Genomic DNA, 16,996 nt, shown 5'->3' on the forward strand with positions numbered 1-16,996 from the left:
CACACATACACGCACATACACACACACACACACACACACACACACATACACACAGATTTCTATCTATTGAGGATGACCCATATTTCTATTTCTCTAGTTTATCACAATTTGCAATTGCTTTCGACGTCCACGGTCTTTTGCTTCCTCTTATTCGCACGCAGTTTCACGGACCACACAAACAAATACACTTGGAGAAAAATAAAGTATAGAAATTTTCAATATTTCATTTAACCTTAAAACATTGATGTTATCAAGCAAATATTCGAAAAGGTTGATTATATTTATAGGATAAATATCACAGAATAAAACTGCGTTAAAAGGGTTACTAATGAGTATTTTTAATTGTCGAAACAATTGTTTATTTTCAAAGTATTTCTATAAAATGGAGTACATTTTCATACCATTACAGGGTATTATAAATTCAGTCAGAAGCCCAAAACGTAGTGAAGGAATCATTTGCGACCCTATTAATCATATATATTCTTGATCAGCATGAAAAACGGAATCGATCTAACCATGTCTGGAAGAAATCCATTTTTTTCGATTTTTTCTTTAAATTTTATGCTAAAATTTAGTCTTGTAAAATTCTGAAAATTTGAGAAATTTTCAAATTTGCAAAATTTAAAAACACAGTATGCAGATTTATTAACCTGATAAAAACTAGCACAGAACAGCTTTCCGAATTGAAATTAATGGATTTTTGGTTTAGTTATGATATTTGAAAAACTAGGATTTAGCCAAAAAATTAACATATAAAAATATCGAATTAATTATCTATAAAATACATATACTTTATGTTTTCTTAATGCTATTTGAAGTTTAAAAATCAAATAACTGACTAAAGTCATATATATTTTTATTTGGAATCAGAATTTTAATCAACTAAAAAATATGTATTATTTAATAACATTTTTTCTCTCTGTGCACTGTGCAATAGAGATGGATATATAGAGAACATTTTGTTTTGGTCGCTCGTTGAGAAATTACTTTTAACAAAATGTTTTCGCATTTTGTTTTGGTATGTTTTGCATTTTTCTTTTTCCGATTTGCGAAAACGCGACAGATTCTTGCCTTCATTCATACAGAAAAGAGAGAAATGAAAGCAAGAAAAATATCAAATATTTATGGTAATTATTATTATTATTATTATACACAATATAGAAACCGAAACACAGACAGAACACAACTGACGTATTATGATATATAATATTGTTATCGCTGTCATTGCTCTCCGGGGGATGGGATTGGATGGGGATATTATTATTTTTAACACGCATATATAATGCAGAGACCGCAAACCTCGATGATTTATTTCTCGCCTCAGAGCCAGAGCAAAAGCAGCCAAGTAATCAAAGTAATACAAATGGGCGCCCACAGTTTATAAAAATAAACAAAAGGCAGCGAGACACGACAGAACACAAACAGTAAACAGCGGCGCAGCATAGGAAAAAACATAAATAAATAAAATAAAATAAGACAATATAACAAGAGTACAAAATACTAACGAAATCTTGAGTGAACAAGGGCACGACAGCTAGAGAAATGATGGCAAATTTTGATTTTGATGCACGTCGCCAGCTGTGCAGTCAGCAGAAAAACCAAAACAAAAAACAAACCACGAGATCGGGTGGGAAATATAGTAGGAAATCTGGCAAAACATTAACGAAATAGTGTTAAGTAAGCAAACTTTTAGCAGAGATCCCCAAAGAAATTCAAGAACAAAGTTGAGAAATAATGCACTCAATAGAAGCAGAGAACTCTCAACTTCTTGGAATATATAATATAAATAATATATAGTTTCCTTTAAAAGTTCTTTAAGAGAAGAACTCCCTGAAATGTGTGGTATCCTGTGAAGTTTATATCCCTCTGCAGTATCGAATTTCCCACAGCAGCTGCTATTGTTTTACCTGCTGCAGCTGTTGGGTCGATACGACAGGTGCTTCCTTCTTGACAAATTAACATATAAACTATACACATGTTTTACTTGTTTATTGGAGGGGAAGTAACAAGTACAAGTCCCCCAAAAAGGTGACTTTTATTCATGTTTATTGGGTATAATATACAGAACTTATACTTCTTTTTGGCCAAGAGAAAAAAGGTCAGAAAACGGTGAAACCCAGAAAACTTTTAAAGACTTTCTGACTCTCCTGACACTCTGCTGGTCTCTCCATTTGCATGCACGTACTTATTTATTTAATTTTTAAATAGAAAGTAACCTCAATTGCACTTGTAAAAAACATAAGTAAATAGCGCCGTCGAATACATAACGAAAGAGAAGTCAGCTAAGTACACACATATACACACAGTAAGTGCCCCGATCCGGCAATCAGACGATCCACCGATTTTTTCTTTATTTTTTGTGTTGTATTTCTGTGTAGACTTGGCGGCAGTGAAAGGCCCCTTCGGCCTACAAAATCAAATGCTCAAAAAAAAAAAAGACTTGAAGGGGAAAAACGAGGAAAATATATATGTATATATGTATATAAGGAAAGCAAGAAATGAAAAAAAAAAGAAGTTAAAAAGCGGGAAATAACACACAGAGGAAACATCAGCGAATTGCATGATGGGAAAGTGAGTAATAATCGTTGGGTAGTAACCATACGAAAGATTGTAATAAGATTGGTGGGCTTTCTTTCGGGCATGAAATTTCAAACATTGCGGAAACGAATCTTAAACAATATTATATATGCATGAAATCAGGGGTTTTATAGCTCTTATAATGTTTCAAAATAATAGGGAATATTCAATTGAGGGATTTATATAAAAAGAAATGAGTTAGAGTGATTTTTTATCCAGTAATGAAGAAAGAATTGTTATTTAAATAATCAAATAATACTTGATTGATAATAAATAATGCAATAAATTTGCAGTTCAGAATTTATAATATCAAGAAAAAGCGATGTATCTATAAAAGGAGTAATTATTTCTATAAAAAGTATCCCTAATCCAAGTCAATTTTTTATACCCTTGCGGGGGTATTATACTTTTTTTTCAGTGAAGGAGTCATTTCTGACCCTATAAACCATATATATTCTTGATCAGCATCAGCAGCCGAGTCGATCTGGGTATGTCTGGCAAAAATTTAATATTTTCAAAATTTTCCGAATTTTTTTAGGGGTAAAAGTTGGAAAGTTGAATGTTGAAAAATTGATGAAAATTTAAAATCTTCTAAATTTTATATTGAGTATGAAGAATTATTAATCTAGTAAATACTATCATAAGACAGCTTTCCGATTTAAAATTAATGCTTTTTTGGCTCAGTTACGAGTTTTTTAAAATAGGATTTGTACAATAAAATTACATATAAAAATATGTATAAATATCGAATCAAAAATGGTATTAGACCTTTATTCAGAAGCTTCTAACTCGCGAAGGAGTCATTTTCGACCCTATAAACCATATATATTCTTGATCAGCATCAGCAGCCGAGTCGATCTGGGTATGTCTGGCAAAAATTTAATATTTTCAAAATTTTCCGAATTTTTTAAGGGGTAAAAAAGGGTTTGTTGAAATTTTAAAAACTGGAAAAATTTAGATTTCGTTAAATTATTATATTAGGTATGCAAATGCCTTAAGCTGATCAAAACTAGCCCAGAACAGCTTTCCGAATTGAAATTAATTTATTTTTGGCTTAGTTATGATGATCTATATGATCAAACTTCAATTTTCCGATGCTTCCTTTCTACACATAAACTTGAGTAAAAGAATAACAATTGTAATAAATATATATTATCATATTTTCATATATATTTAAAAGCTTCTTGGGAAACCCAAAGCCCTTTTGAAACCGAAACCTTGGTGTTTATGTATGTAACATATATATTATATTTGCAAGTCGAAATGCAACCACTGAAGCAGCTCAAACATTAATACTTTTTGTACTTTTTAATTTTGAATGTTAAGCAATTTTTTGCTCACCTTTTGTTTTGGGCTATTTGTTATTATTTTTGTTTTTGTTTTTGTTTCTGTTGTTGTTTTTGTCACGCTTGTCATACGAGGCGTTTAATGTGCAAATCAACAAGTTGGCGGCTACAAACAAAAAGAATGAAGAATAAAAACTATAGACACACACATAGTGTGTGTGGTGTGTGCAGAAAACGAAATTATAAAGAGGGAAATTTGCGTACAAATTTGCTGTTTTGCTGTTTTGATGTGAAAATTTGTTTGGAATGCGATCGGCAGAAATCGGTGGGGAATATCTATCTATCTATCTATCTATCTATCTATATAATATATAGCGTTGGATGTGTGGGGCGGAGATGAGTCTCCTAACAATATAAGTTTATAGAGAGGAAATCGCAGCATCACACGGCAACCCACTCGTTGTTCTAAATAAAGATCAACAATTGAATAGATTTTATCTATAAATTGTTCTAGATACACCAACTGGGCCAAGTGGGTGTGCCAGTGTGTGTGTGTTAGAAGAGATATAAATCTGATGTTCCACTGCCACTTTTAATCCAATAAATTAATCAGGCACATTTCTTAAATTTATAATTTTTACACGAAACTTAACACGAAGGCAAGCCTTTAATAATTCTATTTAAAATATAGAATACACAGGATTTCAACCCTTTAATATTTATATTAAAGATATAGGCTACAGTCAGACACTTGATATATTTGCAGCATTAATCACTCATTATAAATTCGCCATAAAGATTTGTTTGTATTTCCCCCGATGCTGTATATAATATATTATATATATTCTGTATGAGTCGCCCGCTTCCCTCCCCCCTTAAAAGTAAAAACCATAAAGACCATTTCTTTAAAATACGATTTCTTAATAAAATGCTGAAATTGTTGCTGGCCTCTCACCGGGCAACAAATAAATTCATTCATATTCATAAATATAAAAGAAAAATCCGTGTTTATATGTGTAAATCAGAAGCGTAGTTTAGGGGGGGGTGGTTGGGTGCCTTCCTGGCCACAAAATTTGTTTATGTTTCAATACAAAATATTCCGAAATTAGGGCATAAAACTGACACAATGTTGATTAGCTTTTGATTTAAGATGTGTGTTGCTCTGCATATTAATTAAAGTATATATCTTAAATATATTTTATATTAATCAGACGATTAACATTTGGCATTTGCTTAGCAAATGGATTAGTGACTAAGTTCCTTGATCGTTGAACTTGTGTTAGCAATTCGAAGAAATTTGCATTTGCCGGTTTAGGGGGATAAAGCAAAAATAAAGGGCTTTCTAATTATTTAAAGCCTTTGATTCTAGTTCATTTCCCTTTGGGAAATTATCATATATCGGACTGGTTGTTTATTTTGTAGCAATTTGAGTTGAAAAACAACTTTGTTGCCGGCAGGTGAGAGTAAAAGTGATGTTTTGCTGCCAATTAGCTTCTATTAGTTGCTTTTACTTTTGCTTTTCTTTTAGCTAACTTGTTTTTGGTTTTTACTATAGGAAAAGTTATGAAAAACATGGGATACTCAAAATATTGGAAAGCTTGCTTAGTGTTTTTTTTTATGGTTAATAAAGAAATAATAAAGCTAAATCTTACTTCTGTGATTATTTTTAAATTGAATTAAGGTTCTTGTAAATATTTTCCCAGTGGTATTTCTATATTTTTTTTCAAGTGTTTCTAGGGGCATAAGCCTTTCCATATTTTTTTATGGTTGCTGCTGCTGCCGTTGCGTTGTTGAAAAGCGTTAACAACTCGGAATAAATCGGGGCAATTTGGCTTATTACTCCGTAAGTGAGCTTACTTTGGCAGCGGCCCCTTGACAAATTTCTGTGTCTAAAACCCATTTGGCTTGCATCATTTGTGTGTTGAAGACACCCGGCTTTTGGCCGATGTGTTTTCTTTTTGGCGAATCGGTCACAGTTAATTAGGAAAACTAGCGCCTTGCAAAATGATTAAAACAAAGTCAACGAAATAATGAACTTAAATAAACTTAATACCAAAGAAATTGGAAATGTTAATTAATAAAGAAATTTATGATGAGATCTTTAGAAATGAATCAAATAGAAATATATTGAAAATCGACGACAGCTTGTACTATCTACAATCATTAATCAAAATTAATAATGATGCATGAGAATTTCATAATTTTTTTAGCCAATGTCTCTGCCAGTCTTATTTTTTTATTCATATTTTAAATTGTAGCACGTTTAAATTAAGGTGAAAAAAACACTAAAAATAAAAAACAGAGAGGGAGAAGTGAAAAAGAAACCGGCAACAGAAAATAAACAGCTAAGCACAACAAGGCAAAGTGAAAACGAAGCTGTTGTTAAATAAGAAGTTCGAATCGAACAAAAAACGAACAAAAAACGAACAAAAAACGAACAAAAAAGCCACAAAAAAGCAAAAATATATACATACAGACAAGTGAGGCAAAACTTTCGCTTTGGCTTTGGACTTGGCCATCATCAACATCAACATCAACATCAACATCACAAAAAACCAAAACTGGAAATGGAAATGGAAACGAAAGACTGACTCTTCGGGGTCTTGGTCTTTTTTTTCTGTTGTCTTGGCGACCTTTCTTATGTCACGTATATATTTCTTTTTCTCTGGCTCTCTCAGCTGACCTGGCCAAAAGCAAATGCTTTTCACTTTTGGCTCCATGCTAATTTTGGAGAGGGGAGAGGGCGGAGGGCGCTACAAAGATTATGTCACGACACACGACCTATCCAACCCCTTGAACTTCTTTGGATCACAACTCACGTAGACGGGATGCCGGATTCGTGATTCTTTAAGCTTTTCACAGATTGCCGATTTCTGTGACTCTCACTGTGACTCTCACTGTGACTGTGACTGTGAATCGCCGAGCAAATTAGCAAGGTACTTCAAATAAATTAAATAAATAGCACCACAAAACAAAAATATTGAAAAAGAAAACGCAGAACCATAATCAAAATCATATGATCCCACACTCAATTCTATTGTGTAATAAAAGTGTATGAAAATAGCAACAAACATAATTTATTGTATAACAAATTCAAAGAGATTAAATCGGGTTAGGCAGCAGAAATAAACAAGACAAAAGGAACTATTAATTTACCAACTAATTTATCTTGGTGCTTGAAAACTACAACTAAATAAATCGAAATAATTAGGTGTCTTATTTTTAATTTATATTATATTTTTTAACAACTGAAACTAGTCTTATCGGGCGACTTAATCGGCAAATGATTGATTTGAACTTGCGACGCGTCTCGGTCGCCAGATGTTGGCAATAATAAAAACAAATATATATAATATATATATATATTTAAGACCATAATAAATGACGCCTTGGCGGGATTTCATCATCATCTGGAGAGGAGGGCCTCCACCACAAAGTTGCCAACAAAATGGCTATTATGCACGGTGCCCGACTGTTGCAAATGGGAATGGAATGTATATTTAAATAAAAACAAATAAAAAAAAAATACTAGCAAATGATAAGAACAAATTGCGCGTAAAATCAGAGCTCCCTCACAAAAAAAATGCAAATAATTATCTTGTCACCGTGCATACATTTCAACCTTTGCTAAAACTTCTTCAACGCGATAAAAAATAAAGTAAAAAAGCATTGAACTTGAACCCTGCCTGTGCGAAAAAAGTATTTCCCTAATGGAGTGACCAAGCAAAAAAATATATACTTGAAATTAAAAAGATTGTAGTGTTTATATAAGACCAAGTTCCACAAAAAAAATAGTAAACATTGCTATCTAAATATTTTACGCGTTATAAGTAAAGTGTTTTCTTATATCTAATTGTTTAAAATGTAATTTTAAAAATATACTCAAGCTTAGAAAAAATGTTCTGTCAAATTGTATTTGTTTTAGAGATTTTTAAGCAACTTTAAGCAAAGTTTTAAGTATTGTTAGGGAGTATTTGTAAGATTTTAGTTCTGTACTTTAATTTTAAGTATATATTTTTCAGTTAAAGCCCAAACTTTATTCATTTCCCCTTTTTAAAATCAGGAACATCAAGAAAACCATTTTTAACACATTCGAAAGTTTGCAATTAATTTCCCTGAAACTGATTAATTTGGCCAATTGCTGTGCAGTTCTCTCTCTCTTTCGCCCTGTCTGTCTGGTAATTTATTGAAAATCATTTACTGCCTACACTTAAAAATAAATGAACTCAATTTGCAGAGTGAAATAACAAGAGCAAGGCGAAAAATAAGCACGACGACGGCACACACAAGGAAACCCCGAAAATAGCTGGCAAAAAATCAAAATCAAAAGCAAATAAAGCCGAGTAAAGAGGGAAATGTTAACTGCCGATCTGGGTACCGACTACGAATATATATACACAGGTATATATGTACTTCGCCGAGGGCGGACCTTTCTCAACCGAAAAGAAAGTAAGCAGCAAGTTAAAGTTGTTTTTTTTATCTCCGCCATGCAAATTAGTTGTGTGGCCCAAATGGCGAATGAAAGTTGCTCAGAGGTTCATTCGGGAGTTATTATGTAAACATCGGGTTTTATATTTGCATATATCTTTGGTTTTTTTGTTTTTACTAGGTTGACACGAATAACTTGATTACGATCGCTTCCTAGTTGAGCTCTTAACCGAAACCAATAAACTCTATTAAGTCGAAGCTACATTTTCCGCCCTAATGATTGCAATTGAAGTTCATTCTTATCGCCACCAAACGACTCTCAGCGATTTTAGAGGGATAGGTCAGGGAGTTGTTGTCGTTTCCCGTGGGTTTACGTTTACGATTCCCATGCCCCGTGTATAGTTTATAAGCTATAAATATATACATAAATTAAGGTCTGAACCCATGGAGGTGCGTCACTTTTTTGTTGGAGAATTTTTGGGGAAAAGCCCGCAGCTGTTTCTTCTTTAAATATTGCCATTTAAATGTGATTAAACATTATGCGAAGAATTCAGAACGTTTTTTGGGAAATGCCACCATGGATGGGGTATTTGCTCCATTTCACAGCAAAAAAGTGGATTAGGTTAAGCTTGGAATGCTTCGACTGCTGAAACTTGAAAGAAAAGTGCCTGTACTTGGCCTGTGCCAGCTAATTAATCAATCAAGTGGGAAAATCTTTGCGGTTACTTGATCGCTTTCCGCGGAGACATCAAAACGTCTTGATAAAACGCTTAAATGTCGCTTATATATATGTATATATTGTATAGACAAGTTGCAATTTGATTAATGACAACCCGGGTCAGAGACCGTAAAGATAACGTAATTGATGCGGTATCAACAGCAGTTAACAGCTAACAGCTAACAATGCTCAAGTTGATCAATCAGTGGCCATATAAATGAGTTAACTATTTGAAAATCCACTTGCAGCTTTCCACATGCTAGTTTTCCTCTCACTTGTTGAACGTTGAACTCGATTCTTGGCATGATTCATCAGTAAAAAGCATAAAACTATTTCTATATGTGGTTTTTTATAGCCATGACTTAACATTTTTAAATGGCAAGTGATATTTCAAAGCAAACTTCAAAGTCTTTATTTTATGTTTCGTTTATGAGCTTCTTTTAAAAATGTTGCCAAAAATGATATTTAAACTTTGAACAACTCTATTTTTTTGATGTAACTTTTTTAATATAGTTTAAAGAGTGTAAAATCTTTAGAACTTTAAAATAACTTGAGTTAATTTAAGCTCAAGATATGAAGGAGAAACATATAAATTACAATGTTTGTTTATCTATTTTGTAGTTTAAGAAATACTAACACATAAATCTCGAAATTTCAACACTTTTTCAACACTGGAAAGCCATTTTTTTTGCCCAGTAACCCTTGACTTTTTTGGATTTCTATAATATCCCCATTGGAATATTACTTTTGGACTTACTTTTGCACTTGGCCAGCCCACTGGCCACCTGGAGGAATCCATAGACGACAATTACCACGCAGGGCAGTGCCACAACGCCAAAGGACACGTAATCCATGTGCGCCAAATAGTTGGTGATTTGCTCCATTGTTGTTTTTTTTATGTTTTCCTGGGTTTTTGATATTTTTTTCGGGATATATTTATATAAAGAAATTTTTGTTTTGTTGTTGTTGCTGTTGTTGTAAGTATTTCAACTCTATTGTACACACACACACTTTCGAAATGCACTCGAACAAAAAAACAAGAAAATTTTTTCGGTTTCTTATTATTTTCGGATTCTAATTTGTCACTTTTTTTTATTCTGACTGCGCAGGCGCCACCTATGTGTAGTTTGAATTTATTTTCGAAATTCAAATAAATTTCCTTTATTTTCGCTGGTGTTTTTTTTTTTTTTACTTTTTTCAAACACTTTTTGAGTTTTCTTTTCGTTTCGATATGTTTTCCCTTGTGGCCCTTTTCTAATTGCAATTATTTCCAGCGGCTTTTTGCGGCGGCTCCTTTTTGATGGCCAGCTCTATTTGAATGTCCTGCGGTGTCGACTCCTGCGATATTCCTGCTCTTACTGTTACCGTTACTGTTACTGTTACTGTTGTTTTTCGTTGTTGCGGTTGTTGCCTTTGTATTTGCTGTAATTGTTGTTGTTGCACAAACAACGCCATTGTTTTGCACTGCAAATCTGGCGTAATTGATTTGCATCGGTGGCCGCCAGGAAACGCAGAAACGCAGAAACGCTTTGCGACTCTCTTTCTCTTTCTCTCCTAACTGGGTCTAAAAGGGAGCAAAAGGGTGGCAAAATCCAAAATGAAAAAGGTAACGGTTTCGATTCGATTCGCTGCGAATATAGCACTCGCGAAAGCGCGGCGTCGTGGGAATATTATTGTTATAAACGTTGTATTTATTTATTTTGCTTTTCATTCGGGAGCGCGCAGGTGAATTCGCTGCGTGCGCGGCGACGGCGAAACGGCGAATGAATGAATGAAGCGAACCGATGCCGCGCGAGACGCTGCCGTCGACGTCGGCGAGCGTCGCAGCGAAGCCGAGAGAGCGGCAGAGCGGCAGAGAGAGTAAAGTGTACACTGAGAGAAATGTATAAGCTTATTTGTTAAGGTGGAACAATTTTTATAATTCAAATTGGAGTTTTTTGAAAAGTTAAAATATTACAAAATAATATATCCCTTCACCTAGATTTTGGCATATTTAATATTTAACAATTTACAGTGTAATTTGAATTCTGTTATCCAAAGCATTCTAAGTTAAATTAAACGGAACTCTGAAATGCTTAATTCACTTTTTATAATTATGCTTCAATTTAAGAAAAGATTTAATTTACAAGTCTAATGACAGAGGAAATTTTAGGTAAATGTTGCTATAAAAATGTTGAACAACATTTTCCATTTGTAAACAGATAAACAGACGATCATTTGCTAAATTAATTCGACTAGAAATTTTGATCATAAATATATATTTTTACTGGGTTTAGAGATGACTTTTTGTAAGCATTATATTTTATACATTATGGCATAACGAGTAGAAAAATGTTTTAAATAAACATCTTTTAAATTTAAAATATGTCTTACATAATATATAAGCAGACAAGAATTTTAAGATTTAATATAACGTGTGAGAATTGATATTTTTTATACCAGTGATTCAATCATTTTCCCCAGTGTACTCTTGTGCTCTCACGCTCTCTTTCGCTCCCACGCGGTCTCGATCATACAGTGGGCAAAGCTTGCATTATTCTCCACAAAATGCCCGACTATCTATAACAGATATATCATGATACCGAATGGTCTTTACCTTAGCTTAATTATACAATTTAGTATTTAAGTATAAGTATTAAGTTGCATTCAAGTCAATAAGTATTAAGAATCAGTGATTTATATTTAAAGCTAAAGGAAAAGCACGTGAGTGGCGGTATTTTCTATTTCTTAGGAGCTCCTATTTTTAGGGACATTTCAATGTTTAAATAATTAATTCTTATTTTTTGTAATATATAATAATACCCAAATATTCTTGTCTTCAAGAGAGTATTACTTTATGAGAAATCCAATATATATACATGTATATAGTATATAGATATAAGAGATCTTTTTGGCGAAACCCTATACAAGATCTTTTACGAGAAATGTAACTCCTACAGAAAGTCATGATGAAATTGTAGCATTTCGAGTGTAAGCCCATTTTGGAGGTGAAAAACAAAGGTAAAATACTTTAAAATAAAAAATGGGGTGGTAGTGAACGGTCAGAGGGGAGGGGGCCTGGAGGTCGAATGCCCGAAAAAAACACGTACGTAGAACATGCGGCAATTCAGTGCCGTTACTGCACGTAACCTATCCAGCGGAGGGGAGTGGAGGGGAGGGAGTGTCTGCAACTGTAACACAACAGCCATGGGCACCGCTTTCCACCGCCCACTGGGCCACCCCTTTCCGCCGCCCACCGGGCCACTCACTCGACTCAGTCGACGGCCACCCCTTTCACAGATACGAACTTTCCACAAACTACGTCAGCGAATTGTTGTTAGCAATTAGAAGTACACTCCGGGACCTCCCGCCTATTATATATATGGGGTCTGATCCCCTCCCCCCTCCCCCTCATCGAATAGGGCAAGAGTCACAGCTTTTCCACCCAACCACTCCCACTACTAATAACACTTAACTTTTGGGCCACGTCAGCTAGGAAAAGTTTGACATTGTCGACGCAGGGAATCGCTTGAATAATGGATGGCTAAATGTGGACATATTGATTGCCTTTAGGGTCGACATTGGGGAATTATAAAGCCTATATATGTGGAGCCTCTGGCAGCTGAGGACAGTTTTGATATTATATCAAATTAAATAGCAAATTAGAACATTTAAGTACGTAATTTGCAGGGGTTTTCCTATAATTTGTTATCCAAAATATAATAATATTTTCAAATTTTCCCTAGTAATTAACTACGTATTAGGCAAGACCAAGATTAAGTTTGAAACGAAACCGAGGGAAGTTCCAAGGCATTTGCATAGACCTTGGCCAAACCGCAAAAACATTTCAAATCGAAATAAAGTAACTATTTTCCATATACCATTAGTATCTTGGGGCTCTATGTAACCTGTATAGAATGCAATTAAATGATTGCTTCATCTACAGATCAGTATCGATTGGGAAACGGTGTTCTTTGTTCCACGACACGCGTCCTTGCCCAATTATGGTTTGTAATCCCGGGTATTTCATCATCACACCCAACCTCAACTGTCGTCTCGGCTTTCTATCTGAACTTGTCTCGGGGGTTCAACGAATTATTTGTTATCCGAACTCCGCAGAATGTTAATGACTTTGTCGGGGTGACGCCCTCGCCCTTGCACAACCCACCCCGACATACGATATACGATATACGATATATATATATTCTATATATTCTATATGGCATGTAGCCTATATAGCATACGCATATCCCCCCGAAGTATTGAACTTGTTTTGTTAATTCTGGAGGAGAGCTCTGGATTCAATTTGGCAATGTTTTTTTTGTGTGTGTTTTGGCCATTGAACCTGATTCCTTGTTTACTAGAGACACCCCTGGGGAACACCCACTCAGACACCCATCGATGGCTAACAACTACACTGAGAGAAAGAGCTTTGAAACTCTAAGAAGTAGGGATAATCATTGAAAATAAGTCGTAAATTCAAGTTGTTATTAAATTTATATCAACCTTTTCAGCTTCTCTTATTCTTGCCGTGTAGAAACCACTTTAATTAATGCACAAGATGTCAATTGTTTTTAAAACGCAACAAGTTCTATATCAACATTGTTATGAATATAAATAATTAAATGTATTTGTATATCGTATACATTGTATAAATTTCTAAATACCCGTCTTGTGCTCTTTCTCCCTGATAAATGCGCAAATTCCAAGTGATTCTTAAAGTGGTTTTTAAAATTATTGCACATAATTTAAGCCAAAGAACCTTGGGGCGTGGCAGGTCGACGGTCGGCACTTACTCAGAGATATAGTAACTTCTTTTTCAGTCAGACGATCGTTAGAAAGATGGTTTACTCACCTGTGAATAAACAAAAACAGAAACAATAAACAAAAGTTGCATTTGGGGTGTATATAATAATATTAAAATTAAGTAGCCTAGTACATTGTTCAAGAACGTGTCGGCTGCCTAACTTATTTAAAATATATATCTTTGGAGTTGTTAAAATGCAATCACATAAAGTAGGTTATACATGCATTTTAAAGTTAAAGCTATAATTTGGTATTCTTTAGTAACAAAACTAGACAAAGTAACACTGTTTTTGAAAGATTGTATATGTTGAAAAAAGAAAATAATTTAAATTTATATCTGTTTTTTTTTTCAGCCTGGTTCGAGGTAATATGAAGTACAAACATCGAAAAAGGCCCAACCTTGAGGTAAGTGAAATATTTTCATTTTATTGCATACTTAAATTCTTTTTTAAATTGTCTTAATCTTAAAATATTTCAACAAAAAATGTTTGCATTTAATTAGCTTTTGTTTTTAACTAAATGTCTATGGTGCCACATCGGGGGAAAGTTCATTTGCGTTTTCCCTAAAATGAAAACTTTGAACTTTCCTAAAACCCTTGACAAAAACTCGAAACGAAAAAAAGCGAAAAAAAAGCTCTTATCGGTGTAACGAACCGATATTGTTGCTTTTGGCTATTTGTTGTTATTTTTTTGCTGCCTTTGTTTATTTATATTTGTTGCTGCTGCTGCTGCTGCTGTTGATGTTCTTTTTTTTTCTTGTTATTATTGCATACTTATTGCCAAAGCGTGTGCGCTTTAATCGGTCACCCAAAGAGAGCAATGATATTAAATATATATTTGAATTTATAAACAAACATATATATATTTTAGGTGAAAGTGAGAGCAAGCCCCAAGGATGCAGCGGGGGTGGGGGTGTGGACAGGTGTGGACAGGTGTCGGTGTGGTTGAACCCTTCGCTGCTGTCTGCAGATATTAAAAAATGGAATAAAAACAATCAACGCAGCCGTCGCGCGTGTCTCTGTAGAATCAGGTGTCTGTACAGGTGATTGAACCGCTTCTTCCTCTTGCTGATAAAACACACACCTCCAAACAAGACCAAGTCCTTGCCATTATTGGGATAGGCTTTAAAACATACCTTCTTTTCTTGGAAAATAATCAAGGTATTTGGGAACTTCTTCTTTATACAGATACAGAATGGCGCCTCGATCTTTATTAAATTACGAATTATCATCATCAATTTGCATGGCGACTCATGGTCGGGTGTGAAAAATAAAGCAACATTAAGAACACGACAGTGAATTGTGTTTACATTTCTCGCAATCACTTCCTGTCTCTGTGCTCTTTGTTCATCTGCCACAAGGCACCGGAAGTAATATCCCAGCAGCACACCCCGCACTTTCGTATAGAGATTACGGTTTTTAAACACGTTTTTCCTGGCAATAAATAAAAAATCAAAAGGGAGGCGGGGAGATCGGCCACCACCTGCCAGTGTGTGTCCCAAAAGGAGTTACCAAAATAACATAAAATATAAATAAAAGCAAAGTAAAAGCCAAAGAAAAAATTAAGATTAAGCCCCAACATCAACATCGACTTATTAATGCGGAAATCGAACGAGACGAGATGCACTTTTCGTGCGGAAGTTGGTTTTGCTTTATTAAATTTATACATTTAATTGCCTCGCCAATGGTTAATCCTCTTGCGGTTGGCTAAGCATGGATTAAAGCAATGTAAATTAATAAAAAATTAACAAAAAAAGTAAAGCTTATAATGTATTTAGTAAAGATTTAATTGCCTGTTGGATATTGCATTTCAAATCAGATTAGAAAAAATATATAGAAAGCCGAGAAAAACTTCCTTTAAGTACCGCAAATAAAGATCTTCAAATAATAATGAAATTTAAATTAACAAAGAAGTATTCATTTTCATTTCATTATTTTCAGTTTTGTTGAATAGAAATTCTTAAGTGTTTAAATTGCATTTTAATTTATTTAAGACCTTGATGGGGGAAACCTTTTCATTAGTTCGATGCGCTCTAAATTGAGTTAATCAATTGCGCTTTTGTTGACCATTTAATTAGCAGTGCATACAATGTGTATTTATGGTGTGCGTACTGCTCTATATGTGTGTGTGTGTGTGTGTGTTTGGGTGTGTTTGTGAATTAAATGCGATTTGCGATGTGCGATTTACATTTCCGAGTGCAAGTTGAGGCTGGTTCTGAAGGCCAAATGGAGTGAAAAGCTTTTCAAGATATGGAAAAGGCAATTCTTTGTATATATTTGTGTCTTGAGCTTTCTTTGCTGCATTTGTGTGTGCACTGGGAGAAAAAAGTCTATAGAGATGTCATATTTATTAAGAAATTTAATATGTAATTCTTCACTCTTAGGATGACTTGTATTTAAGTCATATTTTATAAGGTATTTAATTTTTAAGAACCAAAGACATTAAATTGGAATGTTTACAGCTCGAAATATAGTTGGTTTCAATTATTTTCAATTTAAATTAAAGCAAAAATTATACTCAAAGACATATATTTGATCTGTATCTGAATATACAAATCTATATCTTCTTTTTGTGATATAGCTTTATTCTATATGATTATCATCCCATAATAATCGATTATGTTCTTCATAATTTCCGATATATTCATTTTGAAAGCGATCTTTTTATATTTCGATATAAAAAACTCTTCGATATTTTTGATTTTGCCTATCGATATACATCGCTGATTATTATCATCCCATAATAATCGATTATGTTCTTCAATATTTCCGATATATTCATTTTGAAAGCGATCTTTTTATATTTCGATATAAAAAACTCTTCGATATTTTGGATTTTTCCTATCGATATACATCGCTGATGATTATCATCCCATAATAATCGATTATGTTCTTCATTATTTCCGATATATTCATTTTAAAAGTAATCTTTTTATATTTTGTATTCCGATATAAAAAACTCTTCGATATTTTCGATTTTTCCTATCGATATACATCGCTGACCCTTACTATACCCCTTATTTCTTCGAGTGCCCTTTTTTTGCGGCTGATTGAGCTTTTGAAACCAATTGAATTCTACTGCGTCTTTAGGTGCATTGAACCTATTGTTTATTTAATTTTGGGAGCTTTCGATATGGGGCGCTAAGTAGAAACGGCTGATGTTTTTGGCACAACAACATTTTTAGAGAAGAGCGAGAACGGGA

General features: G+C 33.9%; 1 protein-coding gene across 1 annotated transcript in view; it reads right to left on the reverse strand.

Moving 5' to 3' along the window:
- prage (RNA exonuclease prage) overlaps positions 1 to 11,562 on the reverse strand; it is a 31,270-nt gene extending 19,708 nt beyond the window's left edge. The window contains exon 1 of the mRNA XM_086829356.1: positions 9,767 to 11,562. Within this exon, the coding sequence (XP_086685482.1) occupies positions 9,767 to 9,893 (127 nt within the window). The 5' untranslated portion in view covers positions 9,894 to 11,562. The remainder of the gene's footprint in view (positions 1 to 9,766) is intronic.
- Between the last annotated feature and the right edge of the window lie 5,434 nt (positions 11,563 to 16,996).

Source organism: Drosophila serrata, unplaced genomic scaffold (genome assembly GCF_035046125.1).
Source record: "Drosophila serrata isolate PLE 108 unplaced genomic scaffold, ASM3504612v1 contig_190, whole genome shotgun sequence".
Taxonomy (NCBI): domain Eukaryota; kingdom Metazoa; phylum Arthropoda; class Insecta; order Diptera; family Drosophilidae; genus Drosophila; species Drosophila serrata.